This window comes from Falco biarmicus, chromosome 9 (genome assembly GCF_023638135.1).
Source record: "Falco biarmicus isolate bFalBia1 chromosome 9, bFalBia1.pri, whole genome shotgun sequence".
Lineage (NCBI taxonomy): Eukaryota > Metazoa > Chordata > Aves > Falconiformes > Falconidae > Falco > Falco biarmicus.
The window spans coordinates 32,368,767-32,391,507 of NC_079296.1; the positions used below are offsets into that span (position 1 = coordinate 32,368,767).

The following is a 22,741-nucleotide window of genomic DNA, read 5'->3' on the forward strand; positions in this document are numbered from 1 at the left end:
GAGGGTTTTGGCTTTTTGGGCAGGGGGTGGGGGTTTTGAGACAAAAAGCACTAATGACAATAGAAGCATATTGCTAATAAAAATGAGAAATCTTTCAGTGCTGCTGGGATTACATGTAGACTGCTCTGCCTACATAAGAGATCCCCAAGGTTTTGGTGTTTTTTGGTTTTTTTTCCAGATTACACATCAGATATTAATTCAGCTAAGTACAACTATACACAGTGGAGCAGGACAGAATAGTCCTTCCTAAAATCTGAATAAAACACAAACAGAAAGCACCATGCCAGCTAGGATCATGTCCTTCATGTACTGATAGAGTAGGACAGGCAAATCTGCATGGCTCATTTATCTAGTGAGAGGTTTTTATCTTTGATGATAATAATGTGACTTACAATGGCTAGGCAAGTAATCATGATGAATGCTTGTCAAGCAGGCCAGCTGTACAAGACAGCACACCTGAGCAACCTGTCACATTTTTAGAACTGTTTATGACAATGGATATTCCTTTTTTGGGGGGAGAATGAATGTGATGTGTTCTTACCTCATGAGCATGTAGAATCAAAATACAGAATACTGAAGTGCAACTTCTGCTATAGCTGGAGGAGTGGACTTTTATTACCAACTAGTTTTTAATGGACTAGAACACTTGACTAGCAGGTTGACTACCCTATCAGTTCTCTGTTATCTAGTGTAACAAGAGGCTAGAACACCCAGATCAGGCACCAGAAATGTGCAAAGGAGTGCAGCACAGAGATACCCACCTAGATAGATTCAGCTCAGGTCTATGGCAGCTTAATAACTCTGTGCCAGACACTAAGCTGACACTTACGTTTTCCTGATTTCTTGGTTTTATTTTGTTTTGTTTTGTTTTTTTTTAAAAGGGAAAACACTTGTTTGATGTCTGTTGAATTGAGATAATCAGCCTATGTTCCCTGTGCTGCACAAGATAAATGTAGGGTATTATGATCAGAAGAAGAGTAAAACATGAGGAAGTAGGGATGTAGAACCAAGCTGGTCTGTAGGTCATATTCAAGGCTGCTCAAATGTCTTTAGAGAGCTCAAGTCCAGAAGGGATGCCAAGTTGGACTCATTCTGAAATTGAATCCCCAGTGCTCATTTCTTATAGGGCAGCAAAGGTGAACTGTCCCTCCATAGCATTGTCCCAGCTGACTAAGGCATACCTGGCTCCACATCCCAGCTACAGCTATACTGCTTCTGGAATCAGCCTCTTCTCAGGGCTAGTACTGCTGTGTTTGAGGTAATAAATCCTGCTAGACCTGGTGACGGTCAGCACCACTTGCTATAGCAGTATTTGCAATGTGTTTGGGCACTGACTGGTTAGGCAGCTATGCTCACTTGTTGGCTGGCCAACATTACAGAAGGCCAGGTGATCTTCGGGGCTAAAGTATAAACTGGCTATCTGTTTCTAAAATGGACAAATTTCCCAGCATGTGCTAGCTGTATTTGCACACAATACTAAAGAAAATGGGAAAGGAGCAAAAGAGAAAGCTAGGTGATGATTTTAAGACCTTTTATTTTCTAAAGAAGTAAACGCCACAACTGTTGCAAATACCAGTGTCCATAAGTCTTGAATCTCTAGGTCCTCTGGCTATACAAACCTCCTAGGTGTATATGAGTTCCCAGCTTAACAATTTACCCATTTTTACCATCCATTTTCCTGATGTAAAGGTAAACATGAATAAGATCTAAATAGCTAATTTTTAATATATAATTTTTAAATGCTAAAATACCGAAGCCTTTTGGGCATGTTTCTGAGCTGTTCTCCTATGGAGATCTGAATGGTCTCTGTTCTCACAGTCTAGACTGAAGAGAAGGGTTAAACAGCCAACTTTGTTTTGTTTTGTTACCTATATTTCCAGGAACCCTATATCTAAATATTGTCATAGATACTGCAGCTTTTCCCCTTTCTAAAGTAAACAGATTGATCTTATATGCTTTTAATCGTGTTTTTTAAACAAATATTTTAATGAAATCACTTGGATGTCTTTGGTCAAATGCACTCAACATATGTATGCAAGTGCAGAGTGTTTGCAGAAGACTTTACATCCTAATGTTTCTACTCCTGCTTCAGACCGCTGGGACTGACCTCAGTGGATCTCTTCAGTGATATTTTTTAAGAGTACTCAGCCCTTTTACAAGAAGAACCCAGCCCATTACTGAGACACCTTCAAATAGTTTTTTCTCAGGGTCTTATCAAGTTTAGGAGCCTACATTTACCATTTGACAATACTTGAAATATCCCCTCTTTTAACAGAACTGACAGAAGTACTGAATGTGAATAATGCTAAAATATCATGGCTTTTCACGTTACTGGTAGAATCTAGACTAACTTTTAGTTTGGGTAGTTTTCGTATGTGCATTCTGGTAAAAAAAATCCCAAAGTTCAGGTTAGTTGGAAATGATGTTTCCTCTTAAAGGAAAGCTTAGCAGGTTATAGCAATGGGACTTGGGAAGTGTTGGGAAGCCTCTGTTGACTAACATGGTGTAGTCATCAAATCCGGGCTTTGCATCAGTTTCTTCATCTGTACAGTAGAAAGAAAAAGATACTGACTCCTGACACTGACTTTCTGTCAAAGTAACTTGGCTTTGGTAGATACAATACACTTAAAGAGAGGTTACTACAATGCAGAGCGGACTCACTACTATAAGCAGCACACAGAACAAAAAAAATATCACCAAAGAGAAGAGATTTGTACCATAGCCTTGCAACTTAATGGAAGCTAACTTAAGGTCTTTTGCAAATGCCAGCTTCAAAGTATTCATGCTTTATTGGAAGGAGTGTTCTACTCTTCAGATATTCTTTTGTGCTTTGCACAAGACGATCTACCAAAAATGTCAAGTTGTCCAGAATTTGCACATGGGATGTAATTCTTCCTTTCCTTGAACTTCAGAAATCCATTGAAATCAATATATTGTTTATATGTGTGAAACAATGTGAGAGGGAAATAAAGTCTTTAACCACCACTGAACTCCAGCTGACAAAACCAGCTAGGCATAAATGAAAATGATTCCACTGACTTCTAGGTACATCTCCAGTAAACTTCAGTGATGGGTTTGGCTAGGCAGTTGAGACATCAGCAATATGACTTCCTGAGCACAGTGAATTCAACACTAAGAACCCCATTCATTATTTTCTTCAAAATTTTTCAGACCCTGCCATCTGTGTGATTTGTCCATGGTCAGTACTACTGTCTGCTGAAGGAAATTTGTCCTTCCAAAACAATGCATCTCAGATGGAAGCTGTCCCTTTCAGTGCACCAGAACTGCTCCACAGACAAAGTAAAACCCAGCGTATTGGACTAACAAAGGTGAGGTGTATTACAAAACAAATCTTGACAGTACCTCATGAAGACAAGCTTGTGGGTTTTCATGCAGCATACCAAGTACCTACTGTCAAACTCCATTTCTAATAACACTAAATAAATTAGACTAGAGTTAGAAAGATTTACGTGTGTCTTGCAGCTTGCCATCAGATTAGCATGCATGTCAACACCAAAATCAATTTTGAACAGCAGTCCTCAAGGTCTGCAGAAATGTATTATTTTTAAAGGCTCACAGAAACCAAGAATATTTCTATGAACCTGACGTTTGACCAGATACGGTAATTCCAATCCCAGAAGCAGTAAGACTGTGGTATCTATAGAACCAGAGAGTGGAAGCACTCCCAGGAAGTCAGAAATATGTTCAGGTTTGATAACAATTTACTTTTCTTCTACCTGCCAAATGAACGTCTCTGGCACGACAGTAAGATAAAACACTCAGGTACCTAAAAGTTTTAACTACCATTAGGACCACAGAAGTGTATACTTCCCTCAGGCAGAACACAGTATTTTCAGACTCCCACATTACCTAGATGCTATGCAGAAACATGAAGCTTAGGAATAGACTGCCCTTACTCCAGTAATCTTCATTCTAAACAGAACTGCTAGTCAGTCCCACAGGTAGGAGAGAGCTTTAATCACCAGCGGGAGAGCTTTAAAATTAAGAAAGGAGTTCAAATTTCTTTTCCTACTCATGGCATCATTGGATAGAGGGCAGCCTGGCTCAGCCCCTCATGCTGAACAATACTCCTTGTATGCTATCTAGTCCACAAGCCAAGAGTCACAATTGTACTTTTATATATGTTTATATATGTTTCCCTTAGTCTAGTTTAAAAAAATAATATTTGTTTGGCTTCTGCCATTTTGTGATCAAGGACACAGACAGCTAGTCCCTCTAATACACGGCTTTTCTGTATTTAATGTTGACTTCATAAAGGGTTTCCTTTTCTGTTTTGACAGATGTTGGTGTATTCCTTGGGAATGACCCTCTATTGGTCAGCAGACTACCAAGTTCCTCCAAACCAGGCCAGTAACACATTTTTGTTTTCTTTCATTCTGTCTTATATTAGTAGGTTCAAAGATTGAGAAGCATGATCTGAAGTCTCGGTAAGAGCAACTTTATGTTTTGAACCACTAGAAATAATTGGAAAGATTATGTCAAGGTCCAGACTTCACCAAAAATACAAGTTCATCCAAATCAGGAATTTAGTTAGGCCTCACCTTTCCTTTCCTTTTTTTTTTTTTTTCCTTCAAAAACCAGAATTCCTCCCATTAAGATGAAATGTACCTTGCTTTTGAAGATTATTTATTGCAAGACTGTAATAAGGAACAGGCTGCCCATTGAAGTCGTTGAGTAACTATCCCTGGAGGTATTTTTTTAAGACATAGATATGACACTTAGGGGCATAGTTTAGTGGTGGACATAGCAGTGTTAGGTTTATAGATGGACTCAATGATCTTAAAGGTCTTTTCCAGCCTAAATGTTTCTATGATTCTAAGGCAGGAAGGGCTAAAAGAAAAACACTGTGTTGGCATGACTGTGGTCCTGTGCACATTTATGTGCTTTTTCAAAGAATGAGATGCTGGAATAAAACTAAATAACAGTCCTTATTTCTAAGCAAATTCTACCAGCATCTCTGCTAGTTGAAATTTTGTATTTCTTCCTTACCCAGAATCCTTTGAAAGATTTGTATCTTTGCACACAATTTACTTCATTTCTACATCCATGCCTTTGACTGCATGTTTTTTATTTAGAGAGCACAAGCTTTTACTAGATTTAACCTCCCTTTCATGATTACACATGATCTAAGAGAAAAGGCTTTACAAGCTAAATTACTAAAATTTAAGTATCTGGTCTCTATGGCAACAGTTTTGGCTGGCATAACTCCTCAACTTTTTGAAGCTAATGTTGCCACAGGTCTTACAGACATGAATCTTTAAGATTCACAGTCTAAATAGCAAAGTTGTGGAGCAGACTGAGCTGTTGTCTGTCACCAAATAGCTCCTATACAGGCTGATGACCCTCCTTGTAGAAGCTAGTTCCCTTCAAGGCTATCCTGGATCCCATTAGAGGCTCCATTCAGTGCTGTTATGCTGCCTGTTTGGAATCTTCCCAAAATCTAAAGGAATTCAGCAAGCATTTCGCACCCAGGGTGAAAGACAAAAATTCCTGGTCCCAGTTCAAACAGGGTTTCAGACCACTGAGAGATGTCATTTAACTATATCTCCATTTTGACTCAGTCCCTCCAGCTGAGTGACCAACTACACACGCTCTTGCTGACACTATGTGAAGATCTGCCACATAAAAGACTTTCTCCTGAATCAATTCTGGAAGCATGTGAGGCACATCAGAAGGAATCTGTTTCCTTACCTGCAAATGTCTATATAAAGAAAATGGTCCAGTTTGCTGTGGGAAGTGTCAGTGAGGTAGGTACTACTCTCATACTCTAATCATCAACTTTTCTTTGGTGAGAGAGATGAATAGCAACATAGGATGCAAGTGAGCAATTGCCTGATATTAATGCTTGTATGAATTAAGTGAGATTTGGTTCTAGGCTTCTAAGTAGGAAATTGAGTGGGCAGGTGTACAAGCAAATGAGGCAATGAAGTAATCTCTCACACCACTCTTACACCCCTGGATAATATACAAATGATACAAATCCAGCTTTTGCACTTACAGTGTCTTCATTTCTTTGGTTACTACTGACACAATCATAACCTTTACAGAAACTTCATATTGGCCAAAGGAATGGACTTTACATAGGGAAAAGGTTCCCCATTGTTGCTCTGGTTTCAGATTTTCTTTGTGAAATTCAAAGAAGTCACATTTACATCATATTGAGAGTTTCATTCATCGTCCTTAAGCAGAACTGACCATTTTCTACGCTATCAAGCCTGACTATGTCAAGTCTTTAATGAGTGAGCACCTGAGTCTTTTTCAGGATTTGAAATATCAACAAGCATTTTTTTATTGACAAGCTGAATGAAACTGGAGGAAAGCACACTGCAAATACATTTTTCTGTTTTCAACCAGTATTCATTAACATTCTGAGATGACCTTTTCCCTTGCACTCTCTATTTCCTCCTGTAACAGAGGGTGTCCTCTCTTAAATACAGCTAGCATGACAGCATGAAGCCAGAAAAACCCAGTCCTGCTTTGTGTTAAACTGAGGAGATGACATTGCTTATACCAATCAAATCAGCAGCCCCTGGAAGACAGAGGGCAAGGATCACTTTAGTATGAGAGTCTGAAGTCCACATATCATATGACATTGACTTGCAGGACTACTGTCTTCTAGGTGGAGCAGGTAGTCACCGAAGACAGCACAACCTCTCAGCTTAACAGAAGTCATGTCATAAGGAAAAGACTGCACGAGAAAATACCGGACACCTCACCACTGTTTTCCCAGATGAATTTTCACCAAGGTAAAGAAACACTTATAATCTGAACTGTGTAATAAGGATACAGCCAGCCTTTTCAGAGTCTTTCCCAAGCTCGGTGAATTGTTTAATTTCATGCTGTAGTGATTACATGTAGTGTTGGACAGGATATTTATTGCTTTACATATAAATGATATCATAATGGAAAGACTCTGAGGCAAGTCAGCAAGGCTTCTGTTCCTTATTTCCACAAAGGATAGTAGTCTGAGGGCTGTGAAGCAGTGATAACAAATCAGCTTGCACAGATTAGACTCTGAAGGCCCTTTGCATAAAACTTGTGCATATAAAACAAACCTACTTTTAAACTGCTTTGTATTTCGTATACTCCCATGCATTTTTGAAGGTAACAAGTGGGATTCTATGAAGGAATTCTGTTGCCGTTAAGGAATATATATTCATCCTTCCTATTTGATCACTCAAACAAAGATTTGTGGCTTCCTTTTCATTTTAGTTTCGTTTTTGTATTCAGAAGACATTTTATAAATCCACACATGGATTGTTGGAGTGATTTCAAGACATAAGACCAAATCCTGCTCATACAAATAAACTAGAATATACAATTTTCACATTTCATTTGACTAAGATCAAGATTTTACTATCCCTCAGAGTAATTAACTGTAACTAAATGTGGACTTCAGGTCGGAGAGTTCTTTTTCTTAGTCTCTATATTGTACTGTTCACTTCAACAGAAATCTCTGATTTTGGGGCAAGTGAAAAGTTGGCTCAAGCTATCCAGACTTTTTTTTGGATATGCTCAACATCAGGTATATGAACAGTCCAATTCCTGTTCAGCAGATCACATATAAGTTCCATTAACTTCCATTAAAGCATTCATGCTTTAATGCCTGTGAAACATTTCTATTAGGTATTATTGGTCATAAGAAAAGGGGATTCCTTTGAAAACAGCTAGACAAACCACCCCTCAAATCATATTGGCTCACTCACTTACTCAGAAACTGAGCTTATAGATACACACTTGCATAAACTGATGAAAACTCTGCTGCTGCCAAAAGGGATGGTCCCATCTTCAGCCCTCTATTAGCCACAAATTCCTGCCATTTCCCTTCTACTGCTTCTAGTGACTATGCATCTGGGGGTGATCTCTGTGTTTTCTAGGGGTTCAGGTCACATGGCTTACATTTGCTGAAGGACTTCTATGAATCAGGATGTCACTTACATTGAAAATGTGAGCCACACTTTTCAAGGCAGAATTAATTTTTTTTTTTAAATTAAAAATTATTATCTTCTGAGATTCTGGAAAAGGATAAGAGACAATGCAACCGAAGTAAAGTTAGGCTGCAACAGAAATATGTAGTTCCTAATGATTTAGGATGATCCCTTAACGGAATTTATGCAGCCGACTCTGGTAGTGGATTGTGTCTGGGCACTGTCTGTTCTGTGCACAGAAAGAATACTTTATAGCTGAAGGTTTTGGGCCTCAGAATATACAGGAGTAAAACCTTGCAGGTTATCTGCACTTTGAAACTTGTCAGTTAAATATGTAGAATAGAATTAATATATTAGATTTGTTTTATTTGGAATGGTTGAGGAGAACTATGAGAACTATATTGGGTCAAAACAAGATTATGAAATAACAGAATGAAGTTATCAAGCTTTCCTCAGTCCCTAAGGAACTAAGTCAGGGTTAGAAGACAGATAGACATGGACTATATAAAAATTAGTAAAGCCAAATGTTATTCACATTATCATGCAAATACAGTGATTTATAATTAAAGTATGTGATTCACCATATTTCCTTTCTGTTTCTAGACAAAGGGTCCAGATTAATGAATTATAGTCGGTCAACAGAAGATTACAGACAACTCTCTGTGGACTACAGTGATTCTAATAGTATTTCTGAAAGTACATCTTTGATACTGTCTAACCGAGGACACAGGAGAGGTAAGATTTTCCTGAAATATTATATTTATGAATTATGTACTCATCTCTTTTGTCCCTTGAAATGTGAGACTACCCATGTATGGTCAGGTGATAGGTACTTCCATGCACTTGTAGTTACATGACTAGGGACATATATTTGTGCTAAGCTGCAGAGAAAAAGGATCCTTTTATACTGGATTCCTTTTTACTTGTGTCCTACCGTAAAGCTATATATTCCCCCGTTACCGTGCAGCACCATCACTTCTTTCTTGCTTTATGCCCCCTTTACCACGTGAAGCTGTCCAGCAGATCACAGAGAAAGCCTGACAGCATGTTTCTGGAACATGGGGTCTTGAAACAGATGAGAAACAGTGGAGCTATGCCACAAATGCATACGATGGGCAATGTCAATATGGCAGCACTGAGATCAGTTGAATCTATGAATAATACCTAAGACTTGAATAGTGGGGATTAAAGTTTCTTCAAGCCCATTCAAAAAGAAAGGGACAAATTCTGAAATCTAGAGGAAAAAAAACAATCAATCAACCATTTGTTTTCTCTTAATTTTTGTCCTAAAACCATTGTGTATTTCCAGCTCAGTGTGTTATTTTTTGTTGTGCTAACTACTAGGTTGCAATGCTGCTCTTTTGATTTACTTTGTCCAGAGATATCAGAGATGGAATTTTAGCTCCACTTTCAATACTTTCATGGCAGGAATAGTATGAAAGAAACTGTTCGGGAGATAATCCATTCAGTGAAAAACCAGCGGTCGACATCTGTCAGGGTCCTTCCCAAGCCACTTAAATCACAGTGTAGTGGGATACTATGAAGCAAAGAAGGGAATTCAGCAGGAAGGGAAATATTGCTGTGCCTGTGTATCTTCATGTTTAAATTGGAATCTGAGCTAGGGACATCTAGACAGGCCATTCACACTGTCCAAGAGCAAAAAGTTCTTGTTTCCAAATGTCATCAGTGTCTCCTAAAAAAACAAGCTTACCATTCCAGCTCCCCCTGTCAGACTCCTGCCCATTCCTATTCTCCATTCCAGTTACCACCCTCCCATCTTCTTTCAACCTTTTTTCCCACCCTTCCTGGGGGAGCTTCTCCTAAGCTTTCAGATTCAGAGGTGGAAGTTTACTTCTGTACTTTGGAGTTCACTTCCTCCCTCTATGAGCCTCCATGAGAAATGGAGAATTATGTCATCCTGTGGCATGGACTCACATGTGCTCTGTAAACATCTGTGTGTTTCTTTATCCCAGAAATTTCCTCCCTAAGGCAATAACTGTAGTGTCCACTACATCAGTTATGATGCAACAGTGTATGGACACCAACTGGTTAATTCATTGATGCCACAAGTAACACTGCTGAGTAGTCCTTGCTTTTTCTCACTGTGGAGCATTCATTTGGGTTTATGATACCCAGCTGCTGATTCTCATGAAATTTGTAGGTACATATTACCCAAACTCTTCCAAATTTGAAAGGTTTAAAATGTACTAGGCAAAATAAAAGGCATAGAGCATGATCTCAAGGGATGATTTCCCTAGAAAAGATGGCAAAAAAACTGGGTCACCACTGTGTTATCACAAGTCTGCCAGGAGATAATTCACAGAGGGAAAGCAAATACATCCTGGGAAAAAACCAAACATGTAATAGCCTCTCAGCCGCAAGCTCTCAGCCCCAAGGATGAGGAAGGTGAGGCTACTCAGATAACTGCTGTTGATATTCTCCTCCTGAAAGGCTCTTTTCTAAAGCTCCAGAATTGCAATCAATACCAGCAGCAATAAAAACCAGAGATTGCAGCTGCTCCCTATGCGACACATATGTGTCAGTCACATACCTAATTGGCACATAGTGAAGGTAAACCCATAAGCCTGTTGAGTAAGTCCTTTTTTTAAAAAAAATTGGTCATAAACTTGACAAAGGCTCATTCCAGTGAATCTGTGTGTGTCTCAGTCTCCACTGAGACATTGGTAGCTGTTTGTACTCACAATTTTGTAAGAGAAAACTCTAAAAATACAGGAGAAAACACAGAATGTGAGAGCTTGTTCGCTGCAGACATTTTTTCATGAGATAATGTATTAGAAAAATGCATTCTTCTCTGAAAAGAAATATTACCATCTAGTAGAGCACCATTATTAAAGGAGATCAATATCTCTATCCAGACTGTACTTTAGAAGCTTATTTAACATATAATAATTTAATAATCTACTGTATCAACTTCTTTGAGGGCCACATGTTACTTAAACATCATGAAGGTGTTGGATTTGTGATCAAAACATGGTAGTCTGGCCACTGAAACTAGCCAACTTGTCCCACTGCCATAACAGCTGAGACAAAACCTAAGGGGAATTTTATATGCTTTTCAAGATGTATTTATACAATTATGTGAAACCTATAGGGTAAGCAGAGAATTTTGCAAAGCTTTCTCATTAAAAAGCATGTAGCTTTAGAACGCAAGACTGAATCTTAACTTTGGTAACTATCCCTGAGTATTTGGCTTATCTCAAATCTCACATTTTGTCACTACCATTTGCAGCTTGAAAAAACATGTTTATGCATATTTTAGCAACGTGACCATAGATTTTCTAGTTTTTAAAATTGCAGTTGGTGGTTGGTACACTAGACTTCAATGTCATGTTTTCATGTTGGAATTCAGAGTGAAGTCTCAGGGTGTAGTTCATTGATATTTTATCCAGAGAAAAAGCTGACCTAAATGATTGCTTCTACATAGCTTATCTTATCATCTTTATCATTCTGCCCAAGTAAGAGTTTAATATGCAATTCTACAAACAAGATCAATGAAAATGTCCAGGTGAAGAAAAATCTAACCTTTCCAACCTTCCCTAAAGGATTTAAAACATCTCTGCTGCGAGAAGAAATGTTCATGGAACTACCACTTGCATAACCCTTTCTCTTTGTCCCTATGCATTTCAGCCTTCATGTATTTGGATAAAGCAATGTGTATCCTTTCTGTAGCAGCAGAGATGACTGAAGGTGAAAAATTATACAAATCTTATTTGCTAATGACTCACAAACGATCCTATATTCCCACCAGATTTTTACGATGTAGAAACATTCACAACATATTTAATGAAGTAAATAACCAGTGAAATATTTACAAACCGTGTTCATTTCAATGATTTTATATCCTACTTGGATTAAGCCAGAGAAGTTTCATGGTTCCCCCCACCCCCCACCTCCATATTTCCCCACCTGGGAATAGAACAAATACTAGTTAATTTCTGAAGAGCAGAAGTTCTTTCAGAAGTTTCCCCCATACGTGTGGAGATAACAACCATTGTACCTACACAACTATTCTCCAAATTACATGCACATGAAAGGTTACGAAGAGGAAGTAACAATAACTATAGAACTGGGAATACTGCTGGTGTAATACTCAATTAGCCTTATCAAACAGCCATTTGTCATGCCCAAGCAAGGACACAGGAGAGGAAGTAGCCAGTCTGTTTCCTCCTCATTGTAATTGATCTAAGACATGATGCTGAGTGCTGCTACCATTCCTTTGGTTCTGAAATTTCCTTTATTCATTTCAGGGAGAGTTCCACAGACACACAGGTCATGGGACCCCACCCTTCGGGGGTCAAGGACGCAAAGTAGCTACAAGCTCTTCATAAACAGGTAATCAAAATGCATATTCCTCAAAGATGGAAGCTGCTTTATTATCAAGTGAATCAGACAACTAGGGTGGCAATGCCGTCATCAGAAAATGCCTGGATCACTATCTGAACATGTTTCGATAATAGATACTGATTATCTAGAATTAAAGTGCACCTCCAGTTTGGCTCCAAGAGAAACAGTCCAAATGCTCTAGTGAAATGGAGCTTTGGCCCTGAGCAATCCATGCAAACAAGCACACTGAAATTTTCTACCTTTACCTTTATCACTGTGTCTTGCCAGATGTCACTGGCCTCCCAGAACAGCTGCCCCTAGCCTGTCTCTGTCAGAAACAGACAGGTAAGCATCAATAGCTCACTGTGACTGAAACAACTGGGAGGCAGCTCTACAGAGAGCATGGAAGGGAAAAACCTGTTGACAAGGTATGAACAGCCATTGCTTTCCCTGGCAAGGCATTCTGCAGAGCCCATATTTGCCTACATTCAGATTTTGGATCAGGCCTTGCAGTCACATTAGGAGAGGTATGACGTGTTCTGGAGTGGTTATGACAGACTATGTATATGATCCATCATTTTCAGTGGATTATTTGCATTTCCATCTCAGTTCTTAGATTGACTTGTCTCATTTGTGTCAGCCATATGCAGCCTTGCACCGCCACTTTATTGAAGAGGTAACCCAGGGACGCAAGCAGTAAAGACCTCTGCTTCCTCTGCTTGGTCATGAGGATTAGCCTCATTTCAGCCATGGCATGTACAGCAGCCCTGTAGATGTAGACAAAGAAAGCTTTAAATTGTACAACTGATACTAACTCCTTTTCAAAAGCTCGGGAAACACCGCTGCTGCCAAAAAAGAGTTTTCCAGACTGGGTATTAGCATAGTGCAGTTGTGATCATGCCTGTTTCCAAATGAAGAAGAGATGTAAGTACTGTTAGCCTCTAGGCACCACAAAGACCAGAATCCCATAGTTAAGAACCGTGTAATCCCTACAGATATCCCATTTAAATTGAGTTCTTGACCCAGTTAAACAGGAGCTTCTTCTTTTAACCATGACATGAGTAATTCAGGCCTAGAGGAAATGCTCTATTTAGATCAACTCCCAATTAAACGTACCCCAAGTAAACAGTTTGAACTTCCTGATAAATCAGTCATGATAATCTGAGTGATGTGAGATACGCCAGTATACATCTAAACCCGCAATATGAAAGAACTACAAGCAGGTTGCAGGACAGTGGCAGAGCTTGTGTGAAGAAAGAAATCTCTGTCTACCTAACTACACACACATACATATATGCATATACAGACAACTATGTGTGCATCACACACCTGGCAATGATACCAGTAATGCCAATATACCAATAACACCAATACCAATGATAGCACAAGATTTATTTGCTAAGTATTTTAGAGCATTTGCCATCCTCTGACTAACAACCTGGGTATCACCTTGATATCCTTGATCTAAAATCATGCTGCCAATAAAATGTTCCTTCCTGCTGAAAGATTAACTTTTCTCCAAATTTCCAGCAAGCCATATCCCATAGAACTTCAGGGACTGTAAACCCATTTTTTGGTTGTAATAATCTGCAATTGAATTTTTACGAAGGTCACCATCCTATTATATATATATATAAGTACCATGACAACAGTGGAATTGAAATAACTAGTTTAGAAACCACCAATTTGCCATATAGGAGGACAACCAACACAACACTTAGCAACGGATTTACCATCTATAAAGCTTACTAATATCATCACGCTCACTTCAGTAAGCAGTCCAACTGACAGAACTTACATCTCATAAAGTTAAACTTTTAAGTGTAGGCAGGGATAGGGCCTATATATAAAGAAGACAGCTGTCAAGTCTGGCATCTTTCAACTCACAGGACTAATAACAGGAAGTATATTCCACACGAAAAGAAAGTCTTCTTAACACAGTATCTTACATTTTGAGCTAATACTATCTTTATACCCACAAAAGTAACTTCAGGTCATTTTTAGGCATATTTCTTAGTTAAATGTTGATGTTTATGAGGTTGCACCGATATCTTTATAGACAGGGGAATGTATACTAGGATAGAATAGAATAGAACAGAACAGAATAGTTCAGTTGGAAGAGACACGCAACAATCATCTAGTCCAACTACCTCACTACTTCAGAGCCGACCAAGTTAAAGCATGTTATTAAGTCCAAACACCCCTCAAACACTGACAGGCTTGGGGCTTCAGCCACCTCTCTGGGAAGTCTATTGCAGGCCACCCTCTCAGTAAAGAAATAATTCCTAATACCAAGTCTGAACCTCCCCTGACGCAGCTCTGAAGCGTTCCCACATGTTCTGTCACTGGATATCAGGGAGAAGAGATCAGCAACTACTCCAGCAACTTTGTTTAAAACCTTTTGAAACTCACTGAATAGTTAGTTCCCTGAAGCAACTCTGCAACATGCAAAAGAAAATGATAAAACTTTGGGACAACAAAAAAACCCTCTGTGTGACTGGCATTTGTTTTTATGTAATTAACAAAAACCCACCTCAACAAAACTTTTCCTTCTATATCACATAATCATTCTTTTCTCATTCATAAGGGTATATATTTTATTTTAAGTTTATTCTAAGCATATGTGTGTCTTCTCATGTGGAAAAGACCATTACTTTATGGGTTAAAAGTATAGTATAAAGACAGCTTTCTAATCTTTCACACATCTTGCCCTTAATTAAATTGAAAATTCGCTCGGTTCCCAAAGACATTAATTTCTTCTAATGAATTAGTATTCAAATAATTTAGTTCCCATTCCTGGAAAATTCTGAATAATGTAACCACGTATGTTACAGTTTTCTGAAGCTTTTTTGCTTCAAAAAATAAGAAATGAGGAATTGACTTCATCCTGTAGAATTCCCAGAAAGGCATGGGGCTAAATTTTTTGCCTGTTGACTTCACCAGACTTAAACCAGCCAGATCTGGCTCACCAAATAATAACAATTAAAAAAAAAAAAAAAAAAAAGACAGACTGTTATTGAATTAAAGCAGAGTAGATTTATTTATGAAGGGCATCAGTAATATTATCCCTGTTAATTTACTTTTCTTTTTCTGTAAAGAAACATTTCACAACTTATAACTGACATTGTCCTGGATTTCATAATATTCTGCCAGTCAATGTACCCTAAGATCTTTGTTCTCAAGTCTGTGCTGTTTTGATTGCATGCTACATATGTTGTTCACTATAGCATTTCCTTTGAAGGTCAGTCAGCGCTGTAGAAGAAATCCCTGGTGGAACTCAGAAGAACAGCAGACAGAACCTGCTAAGTTTAGGTTCCACTTTCTCTGTGTCTACAAAGGACTACACAGCAGCTGCTGCATCACAGAAATGTTTGTTTCACAGGAAGGAAAAGGTGACTAATGGAAAACATATAGGCTGATTTCAAAATGTAGATGTCACTAAAGAGAAGCCTCTCTCATCCAGTTGTCATTCACCAGTGAAATGCATATTAGCTACTGAGTCACGTCATTAGATGAGTATTCTGAACTGACAGACTCCAACTTGGACGCGATTCCGTTGTGGTAACTCAGAACTAGAGGCAGTGAAAGCTCTTGTCCATAAAGACTAAGCAAAAGCTTATAATCCAACCCTCTCTGACCTACATGTCTGATTTCTGCAAGCATCAAACACCATATGGACTGTTTTCATCAACCACTTAGACAGGAGTTTCAGAAAAGCAAAAACATTTACAGAGACACTTGAACCCGAACACTTGCTGGTCAAGAGTGCTCAAAGTGCCAAACCAATAGTTCACCTCAGGGACTATTTCTAGTTGCTGATTTGTTGTAGGACTCTGTTACATGGGGAAGAATAATGTTTCTTTAGCAGCTGGATCACAAAACCCCAGAAATAACTGTATCACAGAAAACTCCACAAAGCTGCTGCCCATGGAGCATTCCGTTGTGGAAGCAGAAGGGATAGGTTTCAGGCTGGTGAGTCCTTTCACACATTCCCAGTTCACAAGGTCAAGACTTTGATTTTGGCAGAACTTTGATCAAGAGTTTCAGTTAGATAATTTGGAAAAATATATTTTTATATATAAACATAGTTTTAAATTTTGTTAATATATTTTTTTGTTGGAATGCTAATTGAGCTCCTCAGAAGTCCAGCAACTGTTACAACAGTGCTAGTCCCTCTTTATATGTGATACAAAACTGCATTGTCTGTTGGCAGGACAATGCTAGCATGATGAAGAGGCATTCCAGTATCCTAAAAAGAAGATCTAAATGGGTCTAGTTACTGAGTCATGGAGAATGTTTGGAAGAATACACATCTTACCACTTGCAGACATTTAGTGATTTCCATCTGCTTCAAGAACCTAAAATCATAGATGAATTTGAAAAAAAACCCCAAATATGCAAAATTCCTTGACATGGATATTCAGGGGAAAAAAACAACAAACCACCAATAAAAAACCAACCATTTTGTGCTGTTAAAGTTTGTTGAAGTTAAATCAAAAGAACACAATGTCTGCTAATAAAAAATATGAGTCAACCTTCATTTCAGGGAAGAAGCTCTGCATTTTAGTGTGTTTGCCTATGGAAGCTAGGCTTATGAAATCCCAGTGGGGTGTGTGTGTGTGGGGGGGTGTGTGTGTGTACATGTCTGTGACTGTCCTCATAGTAATTTGGGAATCAAATGGGAAAAAGCCTTAGAAGAACTTAAGTTTCTGTATCATGAAAACAGGTGCCTTGCAAAGGGAATGGATCTTGGTTAAGTGCCTTCATAGAGGAAAAGGCTTCAGCATTAGCTTACCCCTAATTAGACCCCCAGACAACCCACACAGGAGACAACCCAGAGAGAACTCTTCAACTGGTATTTGCACCTTATTAGACACTGAAATTCATTAGCTACAGCATACAGATCAACAGAAATGGGTTTCATTGGTACTAGTGTTTGGGATCTTCATTGCATTAGGAGACATTTATAAAATTTCTAAATTGCCTCCTTACAGTTTTCAGGTCCAGAATTTATTATTTTGTCTGGTGAACCACCAGTGACCTTACAGCTGCCTGGATCAATTGTGGTAAGTATGAACACTAAGAATTTAGAACTAGTCTAGTGACCTTTTAGTTGGGGTTCTTTCTAAGCTGAATTTGAGTCCCAACTCAGTATTCTTGCTGTGTCGTCCTCCCAAACCAAGTTAGGGTTTCTGCAGAGGTATTGAGACTTGAAAGGAGGTCATCTAATTCTCAGTGCTATGTAGTTATTTCTGTTGGTGTGAAAATAGCTTAGATTATCCTTCTCAGCTAAAAATGATCACTTTAGCACAAGACTTCTGAGACGAAGATTATACAGCAAATATGCAATGTAACATTTAGTGCCAATGCATTGGATTCCTCCAGTTTGCAGGCACATTCTCTACCTTTCATTAAGATAAGGTAAAAGGCTGACAGCATAAAGCAGTAAAAATGAGGGCAGATATAATCTGGAATTACCCTCGAAGCAAGAATAACCCTGGTGATTGTAGAGTTTGAGTATGCTCAGATGTTTTGTTGGGATTCTGTGTTTTTTTTAAAGACGAGAAATGTTTTGTATATTAATTTATAAGAAGGGAGGCAGGGAATAGCATAGTGTTGTGACCAGTTCCATCAGGTTATATAGAGACACGAGACTAGGGAGCCTCTGTAACAAAATGCTGTGGAACTTGCATTGCTTGTACTTAACACTCATTCTTCATTCTTTTTTACATGTTCTTAGACCAAAAAAGGGAAATCCTATTTATCGCAAAGGGATCTCAATGTGATTCTACTCAATGGGCAGTGCCTTGAGGTGCAATGTGACATCAAGTCCAAGGCAAGAGATGTTTTCAACACCGTGGTGGCATATGCAAATTTGGTGGAACATTTCTACTTTGGCTTGGCTTACCTGAAAGGTAACAAGACATAGTTATCCACAATAAAAGTTCTCTTCCTCAGTGCCTCTGTAGTGACTTTATTAATGAATTCCAGTAAGATCCTAAGATGAAAGCAGATCTAAAGCTTAAGCAAAAGTAAGGTATGTTGGTTTATGCAGAACTGCACTGATGCAAAGCAAGTCTACCCAAGGATTATGCACCAGCACAGCCATACTGTCACTGGCTGATATTCCCATGCAGAAAAGGCTGTGTCCCAGCCTTACACTGGAGTAACACTGAGCCATGTAGCTCCAGAAGAAGTTCCGGGAAGCACTGTACTGAGGAAGGCTGACGCTTCCTACATACAAGTTGGCGTACAGGCTCAGCTATTTCATCTACAAGACCCACATATCCTCAGCCCATTTCTGATGGCAAGCACAGCTGAGGCACTAGGAAGAAGCATACTTGTGTGTAGGGCACGAGGATTACAATAGGTTGCAGAACCTGAATGGTGAGCACAGTGAGCCCCATCAATTTTTGAGTGATTCCATAGACACCACACCAATCCAGCATCTAACAGGTGTAATCCTAAATTACACACTGATATCCTAAGTTCTCCGTCAAAGCACCAATAAATTAAGCCATGACACAGAGAAGTAAATCTCAACTGACATCCATGATTCATTTTCTTTTTTATTGATAGTGATGCACTGAATGGAGACAGCAGAACTTTGAGCTACTGAAGTATCTCCAGACTTATCATAGAACTCAAAATTCTCATTTCAGGTAAAGAATTCTTCTTTTTGGATGAGGACACCAAACTCTACAAAGTAGCCCCAGATGGCTGGAATGATCAACCCAAGAAGAAAACCTCTATCATTAATTTCACACTCTTTCTAAGGATAAAATTCTTTGTCAACCACTTTAATGTTATCCAGTAAGTACATGGTTCTGCTGACTGCAGAAAAAACAGCAGCATTTAGGGTGACTGTTCAAGGCTCCTCCTATCTTCCTAAACCCTTTTGTGTTCCAGGCACAGCTTGACAAGGCATCAGTTTTACCTGCAGCTTCGTAAAGATATTTTGGAGGAGCGATTATATTGCAATGATGAGACTACCCTGAAACTCGGCGCTTTGGCTTTACAGGCAGAGCTTGGCAATTACGCTTCTGAGGTGTGGATAAATAATACAGTATTTCTCAGAGGTCTCTATTCACAGCTTTTGCAGCTTTTCTTTGTCACACAGAGTTTAAAGAAGAAATGAGAATACCACATAATTTCAACTAAGTCCTTTAGTACTCACATTTCAAATTTAATTTAAAAAATCACAAGATTTTCCTGATTAAGGAGCAGTAATGAGCCAGATGAATTTGGCAGGAAATATGGCAGAATGATGAAAGACTCCTGGTCTTGCATAATTGATAACATGGCCCAGAACCTCCAGAAAAATCTGTAGAAAATTGCCAACATAGGCACAGCTTGGATGTGTAGAGGGGCTTAAAGAGATTAGAGAACATGGAATAGAAAAATAAACAACCACTGCAGAATTCACAGCTGGTGTTTTTGTATGCTCAGATTCACAAGTTGCAAAGACAGAAGGGTTGCTGATGGTATTATACCTGAACTAGTTATCCTAGTTTAGAAGTGTACAGAAAATAGCCATTGATGTGCTCTGCCACATCTTAATTTATCTAAATCAGTTTAGCTCTATTAATTGAACTCTCAGTGGTCTGATCCATCTGGTCAGACCTATCCCGGTATTGGGTCCCCCACTGTACGTTGTACCGATGCAGCTGTAGCTGCCAGCTCTAAGTGCAAGCCTGCAGGCACCCCTGTAGGCCCACTCTTTTCTTCCCTTTACACAGAGAAGCCCCGTATGCTTTGAGCACCTGGCTGTGCAAGAGGCACATTTGGCTGTCAAGACACTACCTGCTGTTCCTCATCTTCTTTTAGGAAACGACAACAGGGTGACTTCAGCAAAAGGCTCCTTTCTTGTTTTTTTCATTTTTTTTCTCCCAAAGATGCATGGAAAGAGTTATTTTCGTGTTGAAGACTACATTCCAGCAAGCCAAATAGAGAAAATGACCCTGGCATATGTACAGCGAGAGCTTGCTAAATTACATTGTATGAATCGTTCCTTATTTGAGGATGAAGCTGAACTAGAATTTTTAAAGGTAACATACCATACCCCAACCATTATTTATTTATTTTGAGATAGAAAGACCCTCTCATATTTACCATTGTCTATTATTTTCTTCTTGCCTGATACAGTGGATTTTAGATATGGTGAAGAAATTTAAATAGTCAACAAAAAGCTCAGAATTCCATTCTGCTGTAGATACTGTCACTCTAAATAACTTAAAACACATTTACATGGTAGGTTTCCTTTCACTGATAGTTTATAAAGGGTTAATACACATTTCAGTGTATTTTCAACATCCTAAGGTTTGATGCAAATTTTCAGCATGTTCCCAACATGCCTGGATTCCAGATGATTATAAACACACCTACTGAATGTATTAGAGATGATTATAAAACATGGGAGTAAGCACTTTCTTGACTTCTGAAACTACAGCAGCTGTTCAGCCACTTCCTAAGCATGCAGTGATTATCTGTTTAAAAATATCTGTGAACCCTGGAAGTGAGGAAGGAGTTATATGAAGTATTTTCTCACATGACTCTTTCTCTTGGCCTCTAGGGTGTCATGATGATGTGGGATTTAAATTTTTTCCCCCTACTTTCTGCTTCTCCCCTAAACTTCTCTGCTCTTCATCAAATGAAAAATATCAGAGATTAGCTAATGGATAAATATCGGTAGCCATTTTGCTGCAGTGCCACATGCTTTTATTTATAACATTATTTTAGTTCAGTTACTGTTTAATTATGTTCGTTCCTCATCTAACTGCCAGTGGAATTGAAGAAATAGATTGAAGCTTAGGCTTAATGACAGTCCCACCATGTGTGGCAAATCCAATGAAGAAAAGCAGCTTTGTTAGTATCAGTTTCAATGGGTAAGTCTGTAGAAGGAGCCAACACGTCATACAAAGTGAGAAAGAGAGCCCCCATGGCAGGAACATGCAAATTCAAAATATGAAAGGGATTAAAAATTTCAAACCCAGATTCATCCAATGATTATTAGATGCCCCAGTTTTCAGGACCCAAATATTTTTGCTCTGGATACTTTCTGGAAAACAGATAACCGTTTTATTTTGGTCACTGAAAAATCTCTGTCCACAGTTGAAAAGTCATTTGGGGATTCTACATTAGCTTCCTAGGGGAGGAAAAAAAAAAGTTCTAGAATAAACTCATATTGATCTGCAGATCACAAAAGAGGACAGAAAACCCTCCTCATATTCCATACATAGTTCTGTAAAAGGTCCGAGTCACGTGTTAACATTTTGTGACCAAGTGCAGAAGACAGAAAGACAAGCAACACCCAGAACCTCTAGGTGGGTTCATCAGTATCCTCTGCACAGTTAGCTGGCAGGGGCACAAGCTGGCTCCTCAGTCCCTTGAAACATAATCCTGCTTAGCTTTTCACCCAGCAATGAGCACCATGCAAGAAAGAAGCAACACTGAAGATCTGTTATTATGAAGTTTGACACTGAAGGGAATTCTGGCACAGTGAAATTCCCTCAAAAGTCACCAATATATTTAGGTGAGATACAATTTAACAAACACTGTAACTTAAGATCTTGGCAATGGAAATTTATAATGTCTGATTTTAAAAGATGATGGCCGTGAAGAAATGGGCATATGTACCTGAGAGAGTTCCATGCAGGCTGGGAGCTGTGGTTTCACTGCAGTTGAGATTTCCAGTTGGTCATCACTATTGTAGAAAGGAAACCACACAAAGCCCCTAACAATGTTAGAGTAGCCCTGGCACCAAAGTAATAGCAGTTTTACGAAGATCATCATACCTCATGGTTTCTGGGTTTGCTCAGGGAAACAAAGACACAGAAAAGAAAATGGAAAGAAAAAGGTTTAACAGTAGTCAAGCAGCATTAATCCTGCATGGTTTTCCATTCAGAAATGCACACAGGTGCCAAGTAGCAGTAATGCCGAGTACCTCGGTGCCACCGTAGTGTTTATGGTACAGGAAGCTACATAATCCTCCTACCTCTTCAAATGAGGTGTGTGGGAAAGTGTTACTTCAGTTTTACACATGAAAAATGAATGCATGTAATAGCTCTACGACATACCAAAGTAAGGTGATGATTCTGTGAGGCAGTAGGTATGAAAATCTGGTAAGGGTTTTCAAAGGTTTCTTGAGAGATTGAAAGAATATTCAGTGAAGACACTCAAACCCATTTACCTACATTTTCTTCCCATGCCTCTTTTTGCATAATGCATGGTAAATGCACTTTTTCTCTACAAGGTGACTCAGCAACTTCCTGAGTATGGAGTGTTATTCTATCATGTGTCCCAAGAGAAGAAAGCAGCAGGAGGGGACATCATCCTGGGAATCTGTGCCAAAGGCATCATTGTGTATGAGGTCAAAAATCACACAAGAATTGCCAGTTTAAGATTCCAGTGGCGCGAAACAGAAAGAATTTCAGCTCACGTGAGTTGGA

At 38.9% G+C, this 22,741-nt stretch overlaps 2 protein-coding genes across 7 annotated transcripts in view; one reads left to right on the forward strand and one right to left on the reverse strand.

Moving 5' to 3' along the window:
- Window positions 1-22,741, reverse strand: part of MAPK8 (mitogen-activated protein kinase 8) — a 162,524-nt gene that overhangs the window by 66,869 nt on the left and 72,914 nt on the right. The window lies entirely within an intron of this gene.
- FRMPD2 (FERM and PDZ domain containing 2) overlaps window positions 1-22,741 on the forward strand; it is a 77,507-nt gene that overhangs the window by 9,838 nt on the left and 44,928 nt on the right. For all 6 annotated transcript variants that reach the window (XM_056352672.1, XM_056352674.1, XM_056352675.1 and 3 more), the window contains exons 3-15: window positions 3,172-3,329; window positions 4,302-4,367; window positions 5,583-5,768; window positions 6,641-6,767; window positions 8,553-8,684; window positions 12,218-12,302; window positions 15,535-15,685; window positions 17,288-17,359; window positions 18,034-18,208; window positions 18,956-19,106; window positions 19,203-19,341; window positions 20,189-20,341; window positions 22,546-22,731. In XM_056352672.1, the coding sequence (XP_056208647.1) occupies window positions 3,172-3,329; window positions 4,302-4,367; window positions 5,583-5,768; window positions 6,641-6,767; window positions 8,553-8,684; window positions 12,218-12,302; window positions 15,535-15,685; window positions 17,288-17,359; window positions 18,034-18,208; window positions 18,956-19,106; window positions 19,203-19,341; window positions 20,189-20,341; window positions 22,546-22,731 (1,781 nt within the window). The remainder of the gene's footprint in view (window positions 1-3,171; window positions 3,330-4,301; window positions 4,368-5,582; window positions 5,769-6,640; window positions 6,768-8,552; window positions 8,685-12,217; window positions 12,303-15,534; window positions 15,686-17,287; window positions 17,360-18,033; window positions 18,209-18,955; window positions 19,107-19,202; window positions 19,342-20,188; window positions 20,342-22,545; window positions 22,732-22,741) is intronic.